The following is a 14868-nucleotide window of genomic DNA, read 5'->3' on the forward strand; positions in this document are numbered from 1 at the left end:
TAAAACTAAAACTAAACTACTGAACGTCTGACGCATATGACACACAAAATTGGAAATGCTTCAGGAGTTTCGAAGTCGTTATCGGATTGGTTGAATTAATTAATTAATTAGGTAACATAATTATTATAAAAGTAGCCTGCTTATATAATTTAATAAAAAATGCACAAAATAAATTTGAAATAATCGTGATGCATCGTGATATCGAATTGAATCGTTGACATGATAATTGTAATCGAATTGAATCGTGAAACCAGTGCTGTTTACTTTGCATTTAGCTGCATTTAGTCGCGAAACCTACTAACTAGCACATTATTAGAAAAGGCGAGTTGCCAAGATTCATAAAAAACCCTTATAATCACTTCATCTGGTGAAGCTGGATCACGAATGATTTGCGCGAACATAGATGCATTTAGGTAGATAGGAGGACGCAATCCCTTCAAAAACTAAAGTAATCCTCTGCGTCTTCAGCTATGTTCATTATTACATCCAACAACAAAACACCTCTATCGCTTAGGGGCCATTCTTGTCTACGTCCCTGCTCTGGCATCGAAACAATGGCGGTCGGACTGTTCACAGCTCACTCAGGGCGGGTCTAAGGTAAGACTGCAGTGTCAATCAACTATCGTGGGAGTGGCTTGGTCTGTGTGACGTCACACAGCCATGAAGCTGAGAATGGCTTGATTTGAAAAAGGGGATATTATTTATAGAGATTTAAAAAATACCACAGGGTGGATTTTTATCATTATAGGGTGGTTGTGTACACACACTGCCAACACCCATTTATGTTCAAACAACACGTTAAAGTGAGTTTTGCATCCGATGTCCCATTTAAGGGTTATGTTATGGTTGGGTTTGGATTAGGTGTAGGGATTGGGTTAGAATTTGACCAACAAACAAGTTGACCCCAAGAACTCCGGACATGTGTAACCAGCCATATTGTTATTTCAGTGAGGTTCAAATGGAAATCAAGTCTGTGTCACAAGGTAATATCAAGCATTTCAAAACACAATGAAGTTGACTTACTGTGTGTCATCAATCAGTAATTTAGGAATCCTAAGTTCCTTTGTAATCGCTACCAGAAACTGACTAAAAGCCTTGTTCCGAAGCTCAGGCAGGGCTTCAGCAAGCACCTTGGCGATATCCTTCATCTTCACTAACTCTGGATCTTGGGAAGCGTTTGAAGGATTCTGACTGTCTGCTTCTGAATCAGCCATCTCTCCAAATACTTCTTTACTTCTCTTTTGCAACTCCAGTTTGCGAACTCTCATTCGTTCCCAGGCGCAGGTCATGCACGGCCCTGTAGGCTTCTCCTCGACCACGTCCCAGTCCTGCTCAGCTTGAACCAGAAAAAAAGGCTGATCTCGGCCATGCAATTCCATTTTGAGCCACATGTGGTCCTCCTTGTGCTGTTCTGTAGTGAGAACCACCAGAACATCATAGCATGTGGAGGCATACTGCTGGTTGGTCTGCTTAATGATGGAATTTGAAGTTGGATGACCCTGAATTGTCCACACGCGAATATTTGGGATTTGATGGTGTAAAATCACAGAGTCAAAATCAGGAACGCCACCCCCTATATATTCTGCATGCTCTGCTATCCTAACACGTTTCCTCCTACTACTACGCTGATCATTAGTATTAAACTTAGACTTTATACTGCGTTCCTCATCTGCACTTCCATCTTCTTCAGAGTCTTCAGAGTCCTCATCTGTTTCTTCCTCCTCATCACCTTCATCATCAGTTTCCCATTCCTCCTCTTCGATTTCCTCACCAGGCCCACAGATTGCAGAAGCCAGCTGAGCATTAACCTCCGGTGTTCCTCCGGTCACAGCTATATCTAAAGGGAAACGTTCAAACAGTTGTAGAGCAGTCACCAGCCTGTTTTCAAATCCAGGTGCCCTGATGGAAAACCTCCAAGGGGCGAGCATACATTTAACTTTTTCATCCAAAAGTTTTTCTTCCATCTTCAGTTGTACCCTGAAACGAATAAAAAAACATTTAATAATATAGCTTACACTAGCTACCTACTGCTAACACCAGTGGTATACAGGCCTAATGACTGAAGTTGACACAGATAAAAATATGGTCAACAGAACATCAACTCTCACCGTTTTTGAACAACAAATAAGCTGCAAAAGTGCGTCCTCCGTCCTGAAGTTCTCCTGGATGAGTGTGTTTGCGGGACAGTCAGCTGTGCTAAAGTCAACACTTTGTTTGACAAGGCGTTTAAGTTTGTTACAGCATCACGGTGTACTTAATTCCGTTTAACCCATTTATCTCCACATTTCTTTTTTAAAATAAATTACTCCATTTGTGAAATTCTAATGGAATTTTGTTTGAAAACTAGAATACAGAAGAGTTTCAGGAGAAACACACCACAAGTTTTTATAACTCCACATATTATATTTCCCCACCAAATCTAAATATTAACTGTATTTTTACACTATTGTAGATTTTTTTAAATTGTGAGCGATGCTTGTCCATGCAAAGATTCCCACCATAATTAAGTTTTATAATTAAGTGTTTTCAAGCATATTGCTATGTGGTTGCCAAAGTGTTTAGAGCATTTTAGCACATTGTTAAATAGATACTTAGGTGTTTTTAGTATGATGCTATGTGCATTTCTTACTGGCCCAAGTTAAATGAGATCATTATAAAGTCTTAATCGTGCTTTGGTTCATTAGATGACTCGGATTTGTTCAACGCTATTTGAAGTATGATAAACAGTTTCAGTGATGCTTACCATAGTCATTACTACAAATAATAAGGGAAATAATGTGGTATTTATGAATGCACATTATATGGAGCTGTATGTGGTGTGAGTGTCCAGCAGAGGTCAGGATTTCTACTGTAAGTTTATTTTTAACTAAACTAATTTTTATATTAAATTAAATTTCCTTTATTAAAAGAGAACCAGTAGGTATCACTTTATACCAAGTAGCAGTATTTACTTTGTTCACATGCAAATTTAAATGTTCTGGAAATAGCAATGGCATCTGTCACAGCTTTAGACACTCCTAGATTCATTTCAATAAAATGTGATATGGATTAAGAGAAATTACTGGGTGGTGAAAACACAGGGAGTGAAGTTGTCCATCCCAATAACCCAAAAAAAAAAAAAAAATGATGACAAACAAGTTTGACGTCATAAAAGTTTCCACAAAAGTAGATGAACTGAATAGAAGCAGGTAGAGGACAAGCAGGTGCAATCTCAGACTGGAACAGGTGGGTCCCTGAGCAGCTACTGATTTCTATTTGTTTATTTTTTGAATGGGATTTTAGTCAAATTTGCTTTGTTTGTTTTCGGATTTATTATTGTAATCTATATATATATTTTCCGATTATATTGTCTACAATCAGTTTAAGAACTGTCCTACCATTTAGATTTATTTTTAGCATTGTGATTTTTTTGTTTACAGTTTTTATTAGTGTAGGCTCTGAAAAAAATGTATGTAAAGGCTTTGTAGACATCATGGTAATACCAGTGTATTCTCTGAAGTAAATAGCACGGTATAGGAATATGGAATTGCCATGGTATACCATCACTGTACCATCATACATCGAAAATACTTTATTTAATAATTCTAGTTATGGAGGAGTCACGTGATGTGCTCATGAACCTAGTAAGAGCTCCGTACGTTTGGCCCCTTTTTGCTGATTTTTTTCTGTTTTATTTAAAGTTTTATTCATTAATAATACTTTCCCTGAAATTGAAATATTGTATTTCTTTCAGTTTATGCCCCTTGTACTCCTGACCCTACTTTTTTTCTCTGTTTCGTCAACCTATCTCTTGAATCTTAATGAGGATATGCATATTTTATTTTCCGATCAGGTATGGGGTATGTTTAAATTATCTCTTAAAAACCCTAATCATCAAACGATTCATTGGAAATTGCCACATAGGGTTTCCTTGACTCCAATGAAATGTTTTTATACGAATCTGTCGTCTAATCTCTGTTCTCAAGGAGTTTTAGGCAGATTTATTTTATTTTATTATTATTGTTTTGGGGGGAGTGCCCCTCTCTCTCACGTTTTTGGACTCAGCTCTCACAGGAACTATCATATTTGTTGAGTACTGAGATATGTTTGACTCCTTGCCATTTTTTTTATGATTGACTTGTGGGACTTCACCTTGTCCGTCCAACAAAGATCTTTACTGTTATTAATATTTAATATTATAATATTTTATTTTACTTATTTATTTGTTTTATTATATTTTGGGGGTCGGCCTTGGGGGGGGTTCTGGATTTGCACAGCTGCTTTGTGTTTTGGGCTACTGTTCCCGGAATAAAAATCAATAAACAGTTGTTAACAAAAAAAGAAAAATTATAGTTATGCTCAAATACTTTCTAACTAGAAGTAGAACTAAAGTCTAACCAGGAATTGTATTCACCATAATAATTTCCTGATTTTCAATTTCCAGTTTTTGGCACGATTTGGCAGCTTTGATCAGTGGTACATTTTTAGCCCAACCTCAGTGACAACAGATCAGTGACACATAATCTTGAGTACTTTCCCTTGTGCTTGATATTCTGATCATTATTTCAGAATGATCTTTTACATATTTTTCAGGAAAAATAATAATTTCAGGAAAGTGTGACGAGGTCAAACAGAAAAACACACCACAGCCATGGGAGCAGAAGTCTTGACATGTTTGATGTTTCTAGTTGTTGGTCTGAATGCAATCGCTGCTGTAAGTCTGAAACGAAATCATGCAAAGATTATGTTTATGTTGTGAAATGTCATACACTGAAAAAAAGATACTACATTTTTTAAGGTAAGTGGTTGCAAACTATTTCTTTTAGCTACATTTAAATAAACTAATTTAGTTGAAAGTTAGTCATTTGTAGCTAAAATAAATGGATGGCAACCACATACCTTAAAAAAAATTTGTAAATTCAATGAATAATTTTCTTTCAGTGTATATTCCCCATTTTTTTTTTAAATTAATAGATACATACACAGTTAAAATGTTGTCACTTACTACTTTTTTATGCATCTTCAGGCAGCAGGACTGGCATTATTCGCAGTGGCCATTTGGGTAGCAGTGGACGGGTATAAACTCTACCCCATATCTGGTGTGTCTGGAAAAGATGACATCTTTGCTGGGGCCTGGATTGCCATTTTTACAGGCTTTGCATTCTTCCTCACATGCATCTTTGGCATCTTTGCTGCCCTGAAAAGGAGCCGTGCACTCATGCTGGTGGTAGGTTTTCACAGAGGACAATGACAAAGACAGCAATAATCTCACACAAATCACTATTATCCAATATTACCTTTAGCGAGACATTCAAATTTAAACAATCACTTTAATTTTGAACTAATCATCATCAACTGTCATCCTTCTACAGTACCTTATCATAATGTTCATCATCTTTCTGTTTGAATGCGCATCTGCCATCACAGCAGCAACCAACCGGGATTATGTGAGTACAATCACCAGCCTCTCTGTACTGTTAAAGACAAATTACACATCAGAGACGCTAGGCCCACAGGCATCTAGTCGTGGCCAATTCCTGCTCTCTCTTTCTAAATTTTTCTCTTGTTCGTATACTGTCCTATAAATTACAGTCTATAATCATATGTAATGGAACAACAGTTGGCCTTTTCTTCATTTTTTAAATCCTCTTTCCTTTATTATAGCTGGTTGGGAACAGTAACCTTGTAAAGAAACAGATGCTGCAATATTATGGGCAAAACAGCACACAAGGGATGCAGATTACACAGACATGGAACAGAGTGATGGAACAGGTAAGCTGAACACCAATGATGACCTCTTGGCTTTTATCGAACACAACTGCCTTACATCTGTCAAAGGATTGTGGCTAAAACGATAGCTGCATAATATTAGGAAAGAAAACCCTTCATTTTGACACAACATGCATCTGTTGCCTTTTTGTCCTCACATAAACCGCAGAGAATAACTGTTGCAAGAGATCTTCTTGATGGGTTGCTGGCTTAGGCCTATAACTAGTAGGGCTTGAGATATACTGAATTTCAGTGATTTTTTACCATATATGCTGAGGGAACCAGGATTGTTTTTAGCCACTATAACCACGGTTTAAACCGAACAACGTCGTCAAACAATTCTTCGAATTGCACACAACTTCATATAGAAGTCCACAAATGAAGCGCACTTCTGGTTTCCAAGCATCACAACAACTTGATAGATTAATATAGAATTCAACTGATGTACATGTGACTGGTATTTTCTCTTCACTACTGAGATCGATTGATTAATTGCACCTTTCTCCTCCATCAGGTCGAGTGCTGTGGAGCAGACGGTCCGAAAGATTGGTTAGAGTATAACTCCACCTTGAAACAGATCTATCCTACATTCAACTGGCCCCTCGGCTGCTGCAAGAGACTGAGTACCTTTGAGTTAGAAAATACAGCAAACTGTAAGCTTGGTCTGACCAGCACCCTATTCTCAAAGGTAACTTAATATTTAAGTCTCGTAACGTCACCTGACGTACAGACGACAAGAGACAAACTAATTATTTGGGAGTTAGTTTTCAACTGGTGTCACAAAACAAAGTGGTCTGTTCTGATAGGGTTCATTTGAATACAAATCATTTAATAACATAAATTTTGACAGTAAAAAAGAGAAAATCTTTCTTATTCACATGAATAATTCTTCATGGTCTAATCAGGTCATGGCAAGATTGATACATTTCCTTCTTTTTATTTTTAAGGTGCACAAATTTTAAAACTGTTTCCTGAGAACCACTGTGCAGAAGCACAACTTTGATGCTTATAAGTAATAAATATGTTACTTAATGGTGCTTCTGTGTCAATTATTGAGTTATGTTTTGTATTGTTTTGATATTTCAGGGTTGCTTCAGCTATATTGAATCTGTGTTAAGCCGTTACACATGGGCTGTGAGCTGGTACGGTTTCTCCGTTCTCATGTTGGTGGTAAGTCTAGATGTTTTCTAAATTACCTCTATACATTAATTTACAACAAAGATTTAGTGTGATGCATGTGTACATACACCAATAACCAAAAATAGCAGAGGGAATGTAAAAATGTGTCCTGATTGTTGACCTTTAAAGCTATTTTTATGTGCATTTATATTAATATGTAAGTATTGAAAGTACAGTTCTATTATAAGAAAAATTCAATTGCACTTTACTAGATATAGTCACTATTCTGATGCACTTCTGTCCTACAGTTTTTCACATTAGTGATCGCCATGATCTACTACATGTATCTTGAATAACTACGGACTCTGCATGATCCATCTACCAACTGCACAGATGTTTCCACTCTTGCCGTCACAGAACAATACAGATAACTGCAGATTGCACATGAATAACTGGTATTACAATTTCCATCCATTCCTGTATAATTATCATACATTTTTTTTAATGATGTCCTATAATTTGACCTCCATTTAGCACAAAAGGAATGTTCCAGGTTCAGTACAAGTTAATCTTGATCAAAAGCATTTATGGTATAATTTACCACGATAATGCTCAAAGTTAATTCAAAATTAAAGAGAGAACTAGTGAGCATCATCTCATTATGTTAGGTACAAATTTTAAGTAACTAATTCAAGTATAGCTTTCATATTACGTTTATAATTGATGCTTTTTTATTATTTTTTTTTGGGGTCCTTTTAAATTTTTATTAACAATATTGATGAAATAGTTTCTTCAAGTGATTGTATGTATTTTTCTTTTATGCCACAGACTACACTTGTATTTCTTCTTACATAAATATTTAATATCAAATTTGCTTTAAAATGCCTAAATACCAATGAACAGGACATTTGTTTTGTAAGATTCTTTGCTGCACGTTTGTATTTAAAACCTGCTTGACAAATGTTTCCTTTATCAAATAAATATACGTGACTGTGCTGATGACTCTTCATGTGTCATTCATTGACCGCTGATGGGAAAAAGTGACAAAACCTGTGGCCGGCTGCATGCTGATACAAGCCCTGGGAAATAAACTATCCTTAAGTGAGAACGAAAAAACAAAAGCCTGGCAGCTCTCTACTCCCTGAAACACCCAAACCGCTGCTGCTCGGGCTATTTATCTAATGCCAGTAGAGTTTGCACATGTATTAGCAGAGAACAGAGGAGGGCATGTTAGCTTGCATATGTCTGCTTTAATTTATACTCAACAGGGAGTGTCGCCTGATACTCAGAAACAGACTGGTTTTGCAGGATATCCAGCCAGGAAAGACATCAACTTCTCTCATATTACTGTCTACAAAAAATAAAGGCTCCCATCTCGGATGATGGAGACTGCAGCGCTGCATACCATGTGAATTAAAATCATCTCAAAATAACACAAACTAAAAAAGAAACACTTGCTTTAATAGCAACTTCAGAGATTCAGCCCCAGGACGTTTTGTCCAGGTTTGCCTCATCAACAGGAAGGTTATTTAGTCAAGTAAATATCATCACAATGTTAATTTTTTAAACACTGCAATTAGCATACAGATCTTTGCAAATTATTCATTTTAAAACTTCATTCCTGCATTCCAAGGAGATTTTCTGTAATACTTAGTTAAAAGTACATAATGCCCATCATTAGGCTAGCTCGTCTGACCTGTGTACAGAAATAATTATGTTCAAAAATAATCACCAAACTACAGGTTTCGTCACTGACGGCGTCCAAGGTTTTAATTCACATATTTGAAAATATTACAAAATAGGATGAACTGCCTTTCGCCAAATGCAAAAGGCTGAAGGGGAGATTGTTGAACATGTATATACCTTCAAAGCCACATGCATGACCTCTCTCACTGGAACATACACGCTCACAGGTCTGCTAACATACATAGGTAGCATTAATATTTAGTGTTTTTCAGGAACATATCCCCCTTGGTTATTCACTGCATAGATATGTATTAAAACAACAGAGATAACAGACATGCAAACACACAGTGTCATATTCTCACTCATACACACTCTTTTTTTTCCATTTTGAACTTACTAGTGTGGAACTTTGGGAAACTGTAAATAAGGGTAACTGGGCTAGGGACAGGGTTTGTATCTAGCTCTTCAATATTTGCTTTCTTAACGAAGGATTATTTAAAAGACGTTTAGTCATTTAAGAGAAGGCACGGATTACTAACCAAATTTTAGAGATTCCATCTCTGGTCAATTATGGAAGAAAATCCAGGACATTTTTAATGACCTGAAAGGTACTATAGTACGGAGTAAAAAACACTGGAACATTACTGAGCCCAGAAAGAGGTATCTGATAAAAATTACTTTTAAATTGGTAAAGTCATCCAAGACTAGTTTGTTGGGCATTGAAGGAATTTTCAGTGTTTTGTGGTGAATAGTACCAGGTATTCATTGTTGCTAGGTTGGGAGTCCTCCTTCACAGAAACCCAGGGATGTCTGGGAGTGACACATTGTGACATGACCTACCTGAAATACTTGCTTTGGATTAGAACGCCAATATTGATACACAAAATCATCTGACATTTGAGAATGAGCAGAAAACAATACCTCACAGAAGTATGCCAAAAAATCCTGCAATTACCGTTCCTTTTTATGTGCTTAACGTCAGACACTCTGCGCATGACACATTCATTCACACACAAATTCACACAGACTAAAAAAAAAAAAAAAAAAAAAAAAGTCCTAATCTTCACATTCTTTGAAACAAATTTAAGAAAGGCAAAATAAAACTATTTCACAATAACTTGTTTCAATGAAAACGTACAATAACTTAGGAAAAATAAGCATTTAAAATGGAAATAATATCACATTTTTGCCAAAAAATGAAGATAACAAAAACTAGCCATACTCATAAATTTTCATATAACCACCAGCATCTCTTGAGGTTATTTTTATCGTACTTTGTGGAGGAAGAAAGACATATCAAGCATGTGCCCCTGTACAGCATGACTTGGTGTCAAAAAGAACCTAAAACCAAACAAAACCCAAAGCAGAAAAACTAAAATTAGCCACTGAGCAACGTCCTGTCAGAGTAATAGCAGCTATGTACCCTCTCTGACTCCCTCTGCTGGACAGCACAGTGTGTTCTGGAATGTTTTCATATCTAAGCCACTTTATGGTTCACTTCTTTGATCCTTTCTGCTTCACGTCTTATTCTCGTACACTTTTTCCACTCCAATACACACATTAATCGCAGGACAGCAATGGGGTCTTTCTGAGACAGAAACACTAGTAAGGACATACCCCACTTAACTTTGTTTCTGTACATTCAGTCTCCCCTTGGGGAGGTTAACACAATTAGTTTCACAACGTGTTAACTTGTACAGGAAACATAAAAGTCTAGTGCTTATAACCGATCTACATCATATTCTCTAAACACACAGGATTTTTGTGGCAGTTGTGCTCTTTAGCAATAACTACGGGTCTGGCCCTCAGTTCGGATGGTCCAGTTGGGGCCCGGCAGGCTTCCCTGCCGGTTTAAGCCTCTCTGGTTCCGCAACCCTGGAGGTCGAAGAGAAGGATCCAGGACAACATCTCGTCGTGGTGTGTTGGGATACTGAGGAAGCATTGGCCCTGACTGGTGTGGGTACTGGTTAAACTGGTTGACCACGGTCTGAGGCCCATATCCTCTTGTCGATCCAAGCGCTAAGTTTGAGAAGGCCACTGTAGGTGGAGTGCTTGTGTGGGAAGAGTCTGGGAGGCCTTGAGGGCCCCAATTGGGGTATGGGGGGTCCTGAAAATATGGTCTTGGGAGATAAGGATTAGGGGTTGTGCTTTCTCCCTGGGCGCTTGGGATAAAGTCTTGGCTTCTGTAAAACTTAAGGACTTGGTTGCCAGATGGCATGACGTCAAAAGCTTGTCTATACTGGCCTCCGGAAGATCTCCGCAAGGGGTCTTGACGTTGGAAAGGTCCTGATCCCTCTCTAGGTGGCACCTGACCTTCAAAGCGCCCTCGAGAGGGTCCTGGAGTGTAGATATTATACGCAGGTGGAGGTTGTTGTTGCTGCTGGCTAGGGTAGGGATTTGGAGGGTGCTCAATGTGTGGAGAAGAGGATGAAGAGGAAGGCACAGAAGGACCCTCCCTTTCATCCTCTGCAAGCTTTTCAATTAGCAAGGAGGCAATTTCCTTCCCAGTCAGGACATGAGCAGGCTCCGAGCTGGTACTTTGGGGATCTGAGCGACTCCGGAAATGCATGGCATTGGATGCTGCTATATTGGTCACTGTGGAATCTGAGGACACATCATTCTGGGCAGGGCTGTCGAAACCAGCCGTGTGACTTTCTTGCTCTGAATGCTTCTGTTTGTCATCCGGTGGTGACTTGGAAGGTGGTTCCAGTGTCTCAGATGTTTGGTGATCATTTTCGTCGAGGTCTGTGGTGGCCCAGCCCTTTGAATTACCCCCAGATCCTGGAGGGTTTGTGAAAGGGTAATTGACGTAAATGTGTTCAAGCTGATCTTTTGAGATTCCTTGCACCGGTGAGGCCTGAGACAGCTTTAATACAGCATGCTGATGCTGATTCAGTGGCAAGTCTTCTGGTCTGGAAGCCTCAAAGTACCGGTAACACACCTTCCCGTTTTCAAAGTAGGGGTGAAGCTGGGAGGCTGTGTGGTCTGCAGAAGGGGAACGCTGGGAGCGATGCAAGCTACGTTGGTGCACAGACAGAGGCACCATGCCAGCAGCAGAGCCCACTCCAATGGATACGGTTACGGGATGCATTTCACTTCGAGGCAACCTGACGGATGACGATGTCTGACGCTGGGGACGGGGATTGGGAGGATGTCCTGATGATCCATCCTGAGAGCGATGGTGAGAATGAGAATGGGAAAAGGAGAAAGAGTGAGAGTGTGCTGCTCCCCAAGCTCGTGTGGCCTCAGATGACCAAAGCTGGGGAGCCCTTCCGCCCCCAGGTCCTTGGTGGTTGTAGGGAGGAGGGTAACCCCTGGAAATAGGCCTTTGATTGGCTGGATCAGTGAGACGGAGGTTTCCCTCCAGATCCAACTTCATATTTTGATAGCTGTGGCGTGCATAGCTGGGTGGCACTTGTGGATGCTCAGGTGCACCAATTTCGTAGTAGAAGTTCTCCATCTTGGAAGGGTCTTCAGAGGAGGGGACAACTGGTCTGATTGGTGTAGACTGGGCCAGTTGCTGTTGTTGGGAAAGGTGTGCAACCTGAGCAGCTTGGCTGGCCATCCTGGCTGCATGATAGCGAGACAGCATGTCAGAGGTATTGCTGATACGCTCAGAAAAAGCTCTGGAAAGTGGTGTGTTCCCTTGCGGTGGCCCTACCAAGCGTCGAATGCGACCGGCATCCAAGGAGCGACGCATGTAATCATGCCGGTCAGTCTGAGAGAGTGGAGCCCTCAAGGGAGCAAGATCAGGGGGCTTGGGTGGCACTTTAGGGCGAGTGGGCTGGAAGGCTCGTACCTGGGCCAGTGGAGAGCTCTCTGATTTAGAATGCAGAAGCTGAGTGTGTGGTTGGGCTGCAGGCTTGGACTGGCTGCTGGATTTCTCCTGCTGAAGCTGCGGAGCAGAAAACTGTCGCCCATAAGCTGGGGGTTTTCTTTGAGAAGAGATGGCTTCACTGGAAGAGGGTGGGCTGGATTTTAAAGGCTGTGCTGGAGAGGTTAGTTCTTCGTTCTTGTAAATGGGGCTTGGTGTTCGCTCATTGTCTTCAGAGGAACTGGCTGCTGACAACTCAGAATTGGATGTCCCAGAGTCAGAGACTGAGCTGTCAGAAGAGAGAGTCCCAGTGTCTCGCCCAGGTGGTGACCTTGACTCTGTACCATGCGATTTGTCTGCAGGCTTTTCAGCAACAGTTCCACCCTCATCATCATCATTATCGTCATTACCCTCAGTCTTCCACACAGACAAGGGGCGTACCGTGGAGTAAATCTGATTAGGATCAGAAGATAGCAGAGCACCTGCATCTGCAGAAAGGGACCTCTGGAAGCAGATGTCTGTTTCAGGGGAGGTTCCACTTTGACGGGGGTGGTATGGGGGTGAGGCACCTTGCCGCAGTGCCTTGTTGGCACTTTCAGCAAGAGCCAGAGCCATAAGGCGTGCAGGGTTCTTGGGGGGAGGAGGAGGGGGCTGCTGTGATGGAAGGGGAACACCAGTGGGACCCAAGATACCTGAAAAAAGGTTTGAGAGTAAGGAATTAGGAAAAAAGTAGGCACTTGAAAAAATTAACTATTTTTAACATTAAACCAGAGGTTCCCAAACTTGTGGTGCATGGAAAAATGTATTTATGGTAGAAAGTTCTCTCATTGCAAATGTATAGCAATCGAACAAAACCTGCATATGTTGGAAAATTACCCAAAATTATCAGGTTTTCTGACAGGGCAATGGTGGTACTTGACAACAGTCATAGATAAGGGTGTCCAGTCTGAAAAGTTTGGGAACCAATGCATTAGGCCATAATCAGAGTGTGTACTCACTAGGACCCTTGATTTTGGCGACGGGGCCCAACTTACTGTTGAGCTCTTGCTGGCAGCTCTCCGTGAGCTGAAAATCACATGACCTCAGGAGCATAGATATCATCTGGGGTGGCTGAGGTGGTCCACTACTTGCAAGTCCAGGTTGCAATTCGCCAGCTCGTCCACCAATCATTTCCAGAACCTTAAAATAGTTCAAATGGTTTACTCGCAGTTCTCTGCACATTAAATGAGGATAGACTTTATTTTAAAGTTATTAGTCCAAATAATACCACTACATTATGTTTGTGCCCCTACAAAAATACCAAATATGTTACGCTCAAATTCACCTTGGCAGGTACACTGATGGCGATCGGATCAGAGATGTCCAGAGGCGGGGATTTAGGCGCTTTAGGTGAAAGTGCATGAACCACTTTGCGTGTAAAAGAACGCTTCTCTTGGGGGGGCTGAGACGGGGGTGCAGAGGTCACTGGAGCTGGCGTCTGGCTATGGGATGGGCTTAAGTTTGATTCACCCTGCTGAGCTGTGCTTGCGGGAGCATTAGTGACAGCAGACGGCCTGTGCTGACAGAACACTTGCTGAGGTGGAGCTGCTGCAGCCAGGATCAAACTACGACGGGCTGCGACCTCTGATTGATTGAGAACGGAGTCTGGATCTTCTGTGATTGAGCGCTGACTAGTAGTCCGGCTGTGGGCTTGATGGCTCAGGCAGCGGTATGGAGGGGGTGCGGCCGCAGGAGGGGACTCCCTGCCGCTAGGATCGACAGCTGTGCTCCCCAACCCTATTGGCCCATCTTCCAGGAAGGTGGGGCTAAAGTCAATGACATCTTCTGCCATCCATGAGGCAGATGGTTCCTGGGAGAAATCAGGCAACATGTACACACCCTCCTCATCCTCTTCATCTTCATTTTCCTCCACATCACGGGTTTCCTCAGGCAGCAGGCTGTCGTAAGAGTGGCTTGGATGGATTCTAGATGGGGAGCGCTGGGGAAGGAGCTGCGGATCAACAGAGGCAGCCAGCGAGAGACCATCACTACTGGAGCGAGGTCTTCGTAAGCGTTGTATCTTTTCCTGACCTGAGAAGAAAACAAAGCATCACACATGACTCTTATTTTTAAATGATATAATTTCTAAAATTTCTATATTGAATTTTATTATATACAGGTGCATCTAAAAAAAAAAATAGAATATCGTGAAAAAGTTTTTTTATTGTAACATTTCAAAAAGTGAAACTTTCATATATTCAAGATTCATTACATGTAAAGTAAAACATTTCAAACTTTTTTTGTTTTAATTTAGATGATTAGAGCTTACAGCTGATGAAAGTCAAAAATCCAGTCTCTCAAAATGGAATAGTACTGCAAGTATATATAGTATACTTGCAGTATAGTACTGCAAGTATAGTCAGTAAGATTCTTTTTTTTTTATATTTTAAAAAAAGTCTATCACTTGACAAGGCTACATTTATTTGACCATTAACAGTACAAAAAATTATTATTGCAATTTA

General features: G+C 40.4%; 2 protein-coding genes across 3 annotated transcripts in view; one reads left to right on the forward strand and one right to left on the reverse strand.

Annotated features, from left to right (window-relative positions):
• The first annotated feature begins 907 nt into the window (after positions 1-907).
• upk1a (uroplakin 1a) lies at positions 908-7862 on the forward strand. Of its 2 annotated transcripts, none has more exons than XM_079430045.1 (8): positions 908-983; positions 4573-4693; positions 5006-5206; positions 5352-5426; positions 5644-5751; positions 6263-6436; positions 6835-6918; positions 7176-7862. In XM_079430045.1, exons 2-8 carry the CDS (start codon positions 4631-4633, stop codon positions 7221-7223), a joined length of 753 nt encoding a protein of 250 aa, XP_079286171.1. In that variant the 5' UTR covers positions 908-983; positions 4573-4630; the 3' UTR covers positions 7224-7862. The 2 variants fall into 2 exon arrangements, with proteins under 2 accessions (XP_079286171.1, XP_079286170.1); XM_079430044.1 differs by lacking the exon at positions 908-983 and adding an exon at positions 3046-3225.
• A 757-nt stretch (positions 7863-8619) lies between these two features.
• LOC306877766 (uncharacterized protein) overlaps positions 8620-14868 on the reverse strand; it is a 53852-nt gene continuing 47603 nt past the window's right edge. Inside the window, exons 23-25 of the mRNA XM_079429715.1 lie at positions 13692-14437; positions 13366-13546; positions 8620-13059 (exon numbers count right to left, since the gene is read on the reverse strand). Of these exons, the coding sequence (XP_079285841.1) occupies positions 10334-13059; positions 13366-13546; positions 13692-14437 (3653 nt within the window). The 3' untranslated portion in view covers positions 8620-10333. The remainder of the gene's footprint in view (positions 13060-13365; positions 13547-13691; positions 14438-14868) is intronic.

This window comes from Barbus barbus (assembly GCF_936440315.1).
Source record: "Barbus barbus genome assembly, chromosome: 12".
Taxonomy (NCBI): Eukaryota; Metazoa; Chordata; class Actinopteri; order Cypriniformes; family Cyprinidae; genus Barbus; species Barbus barbus.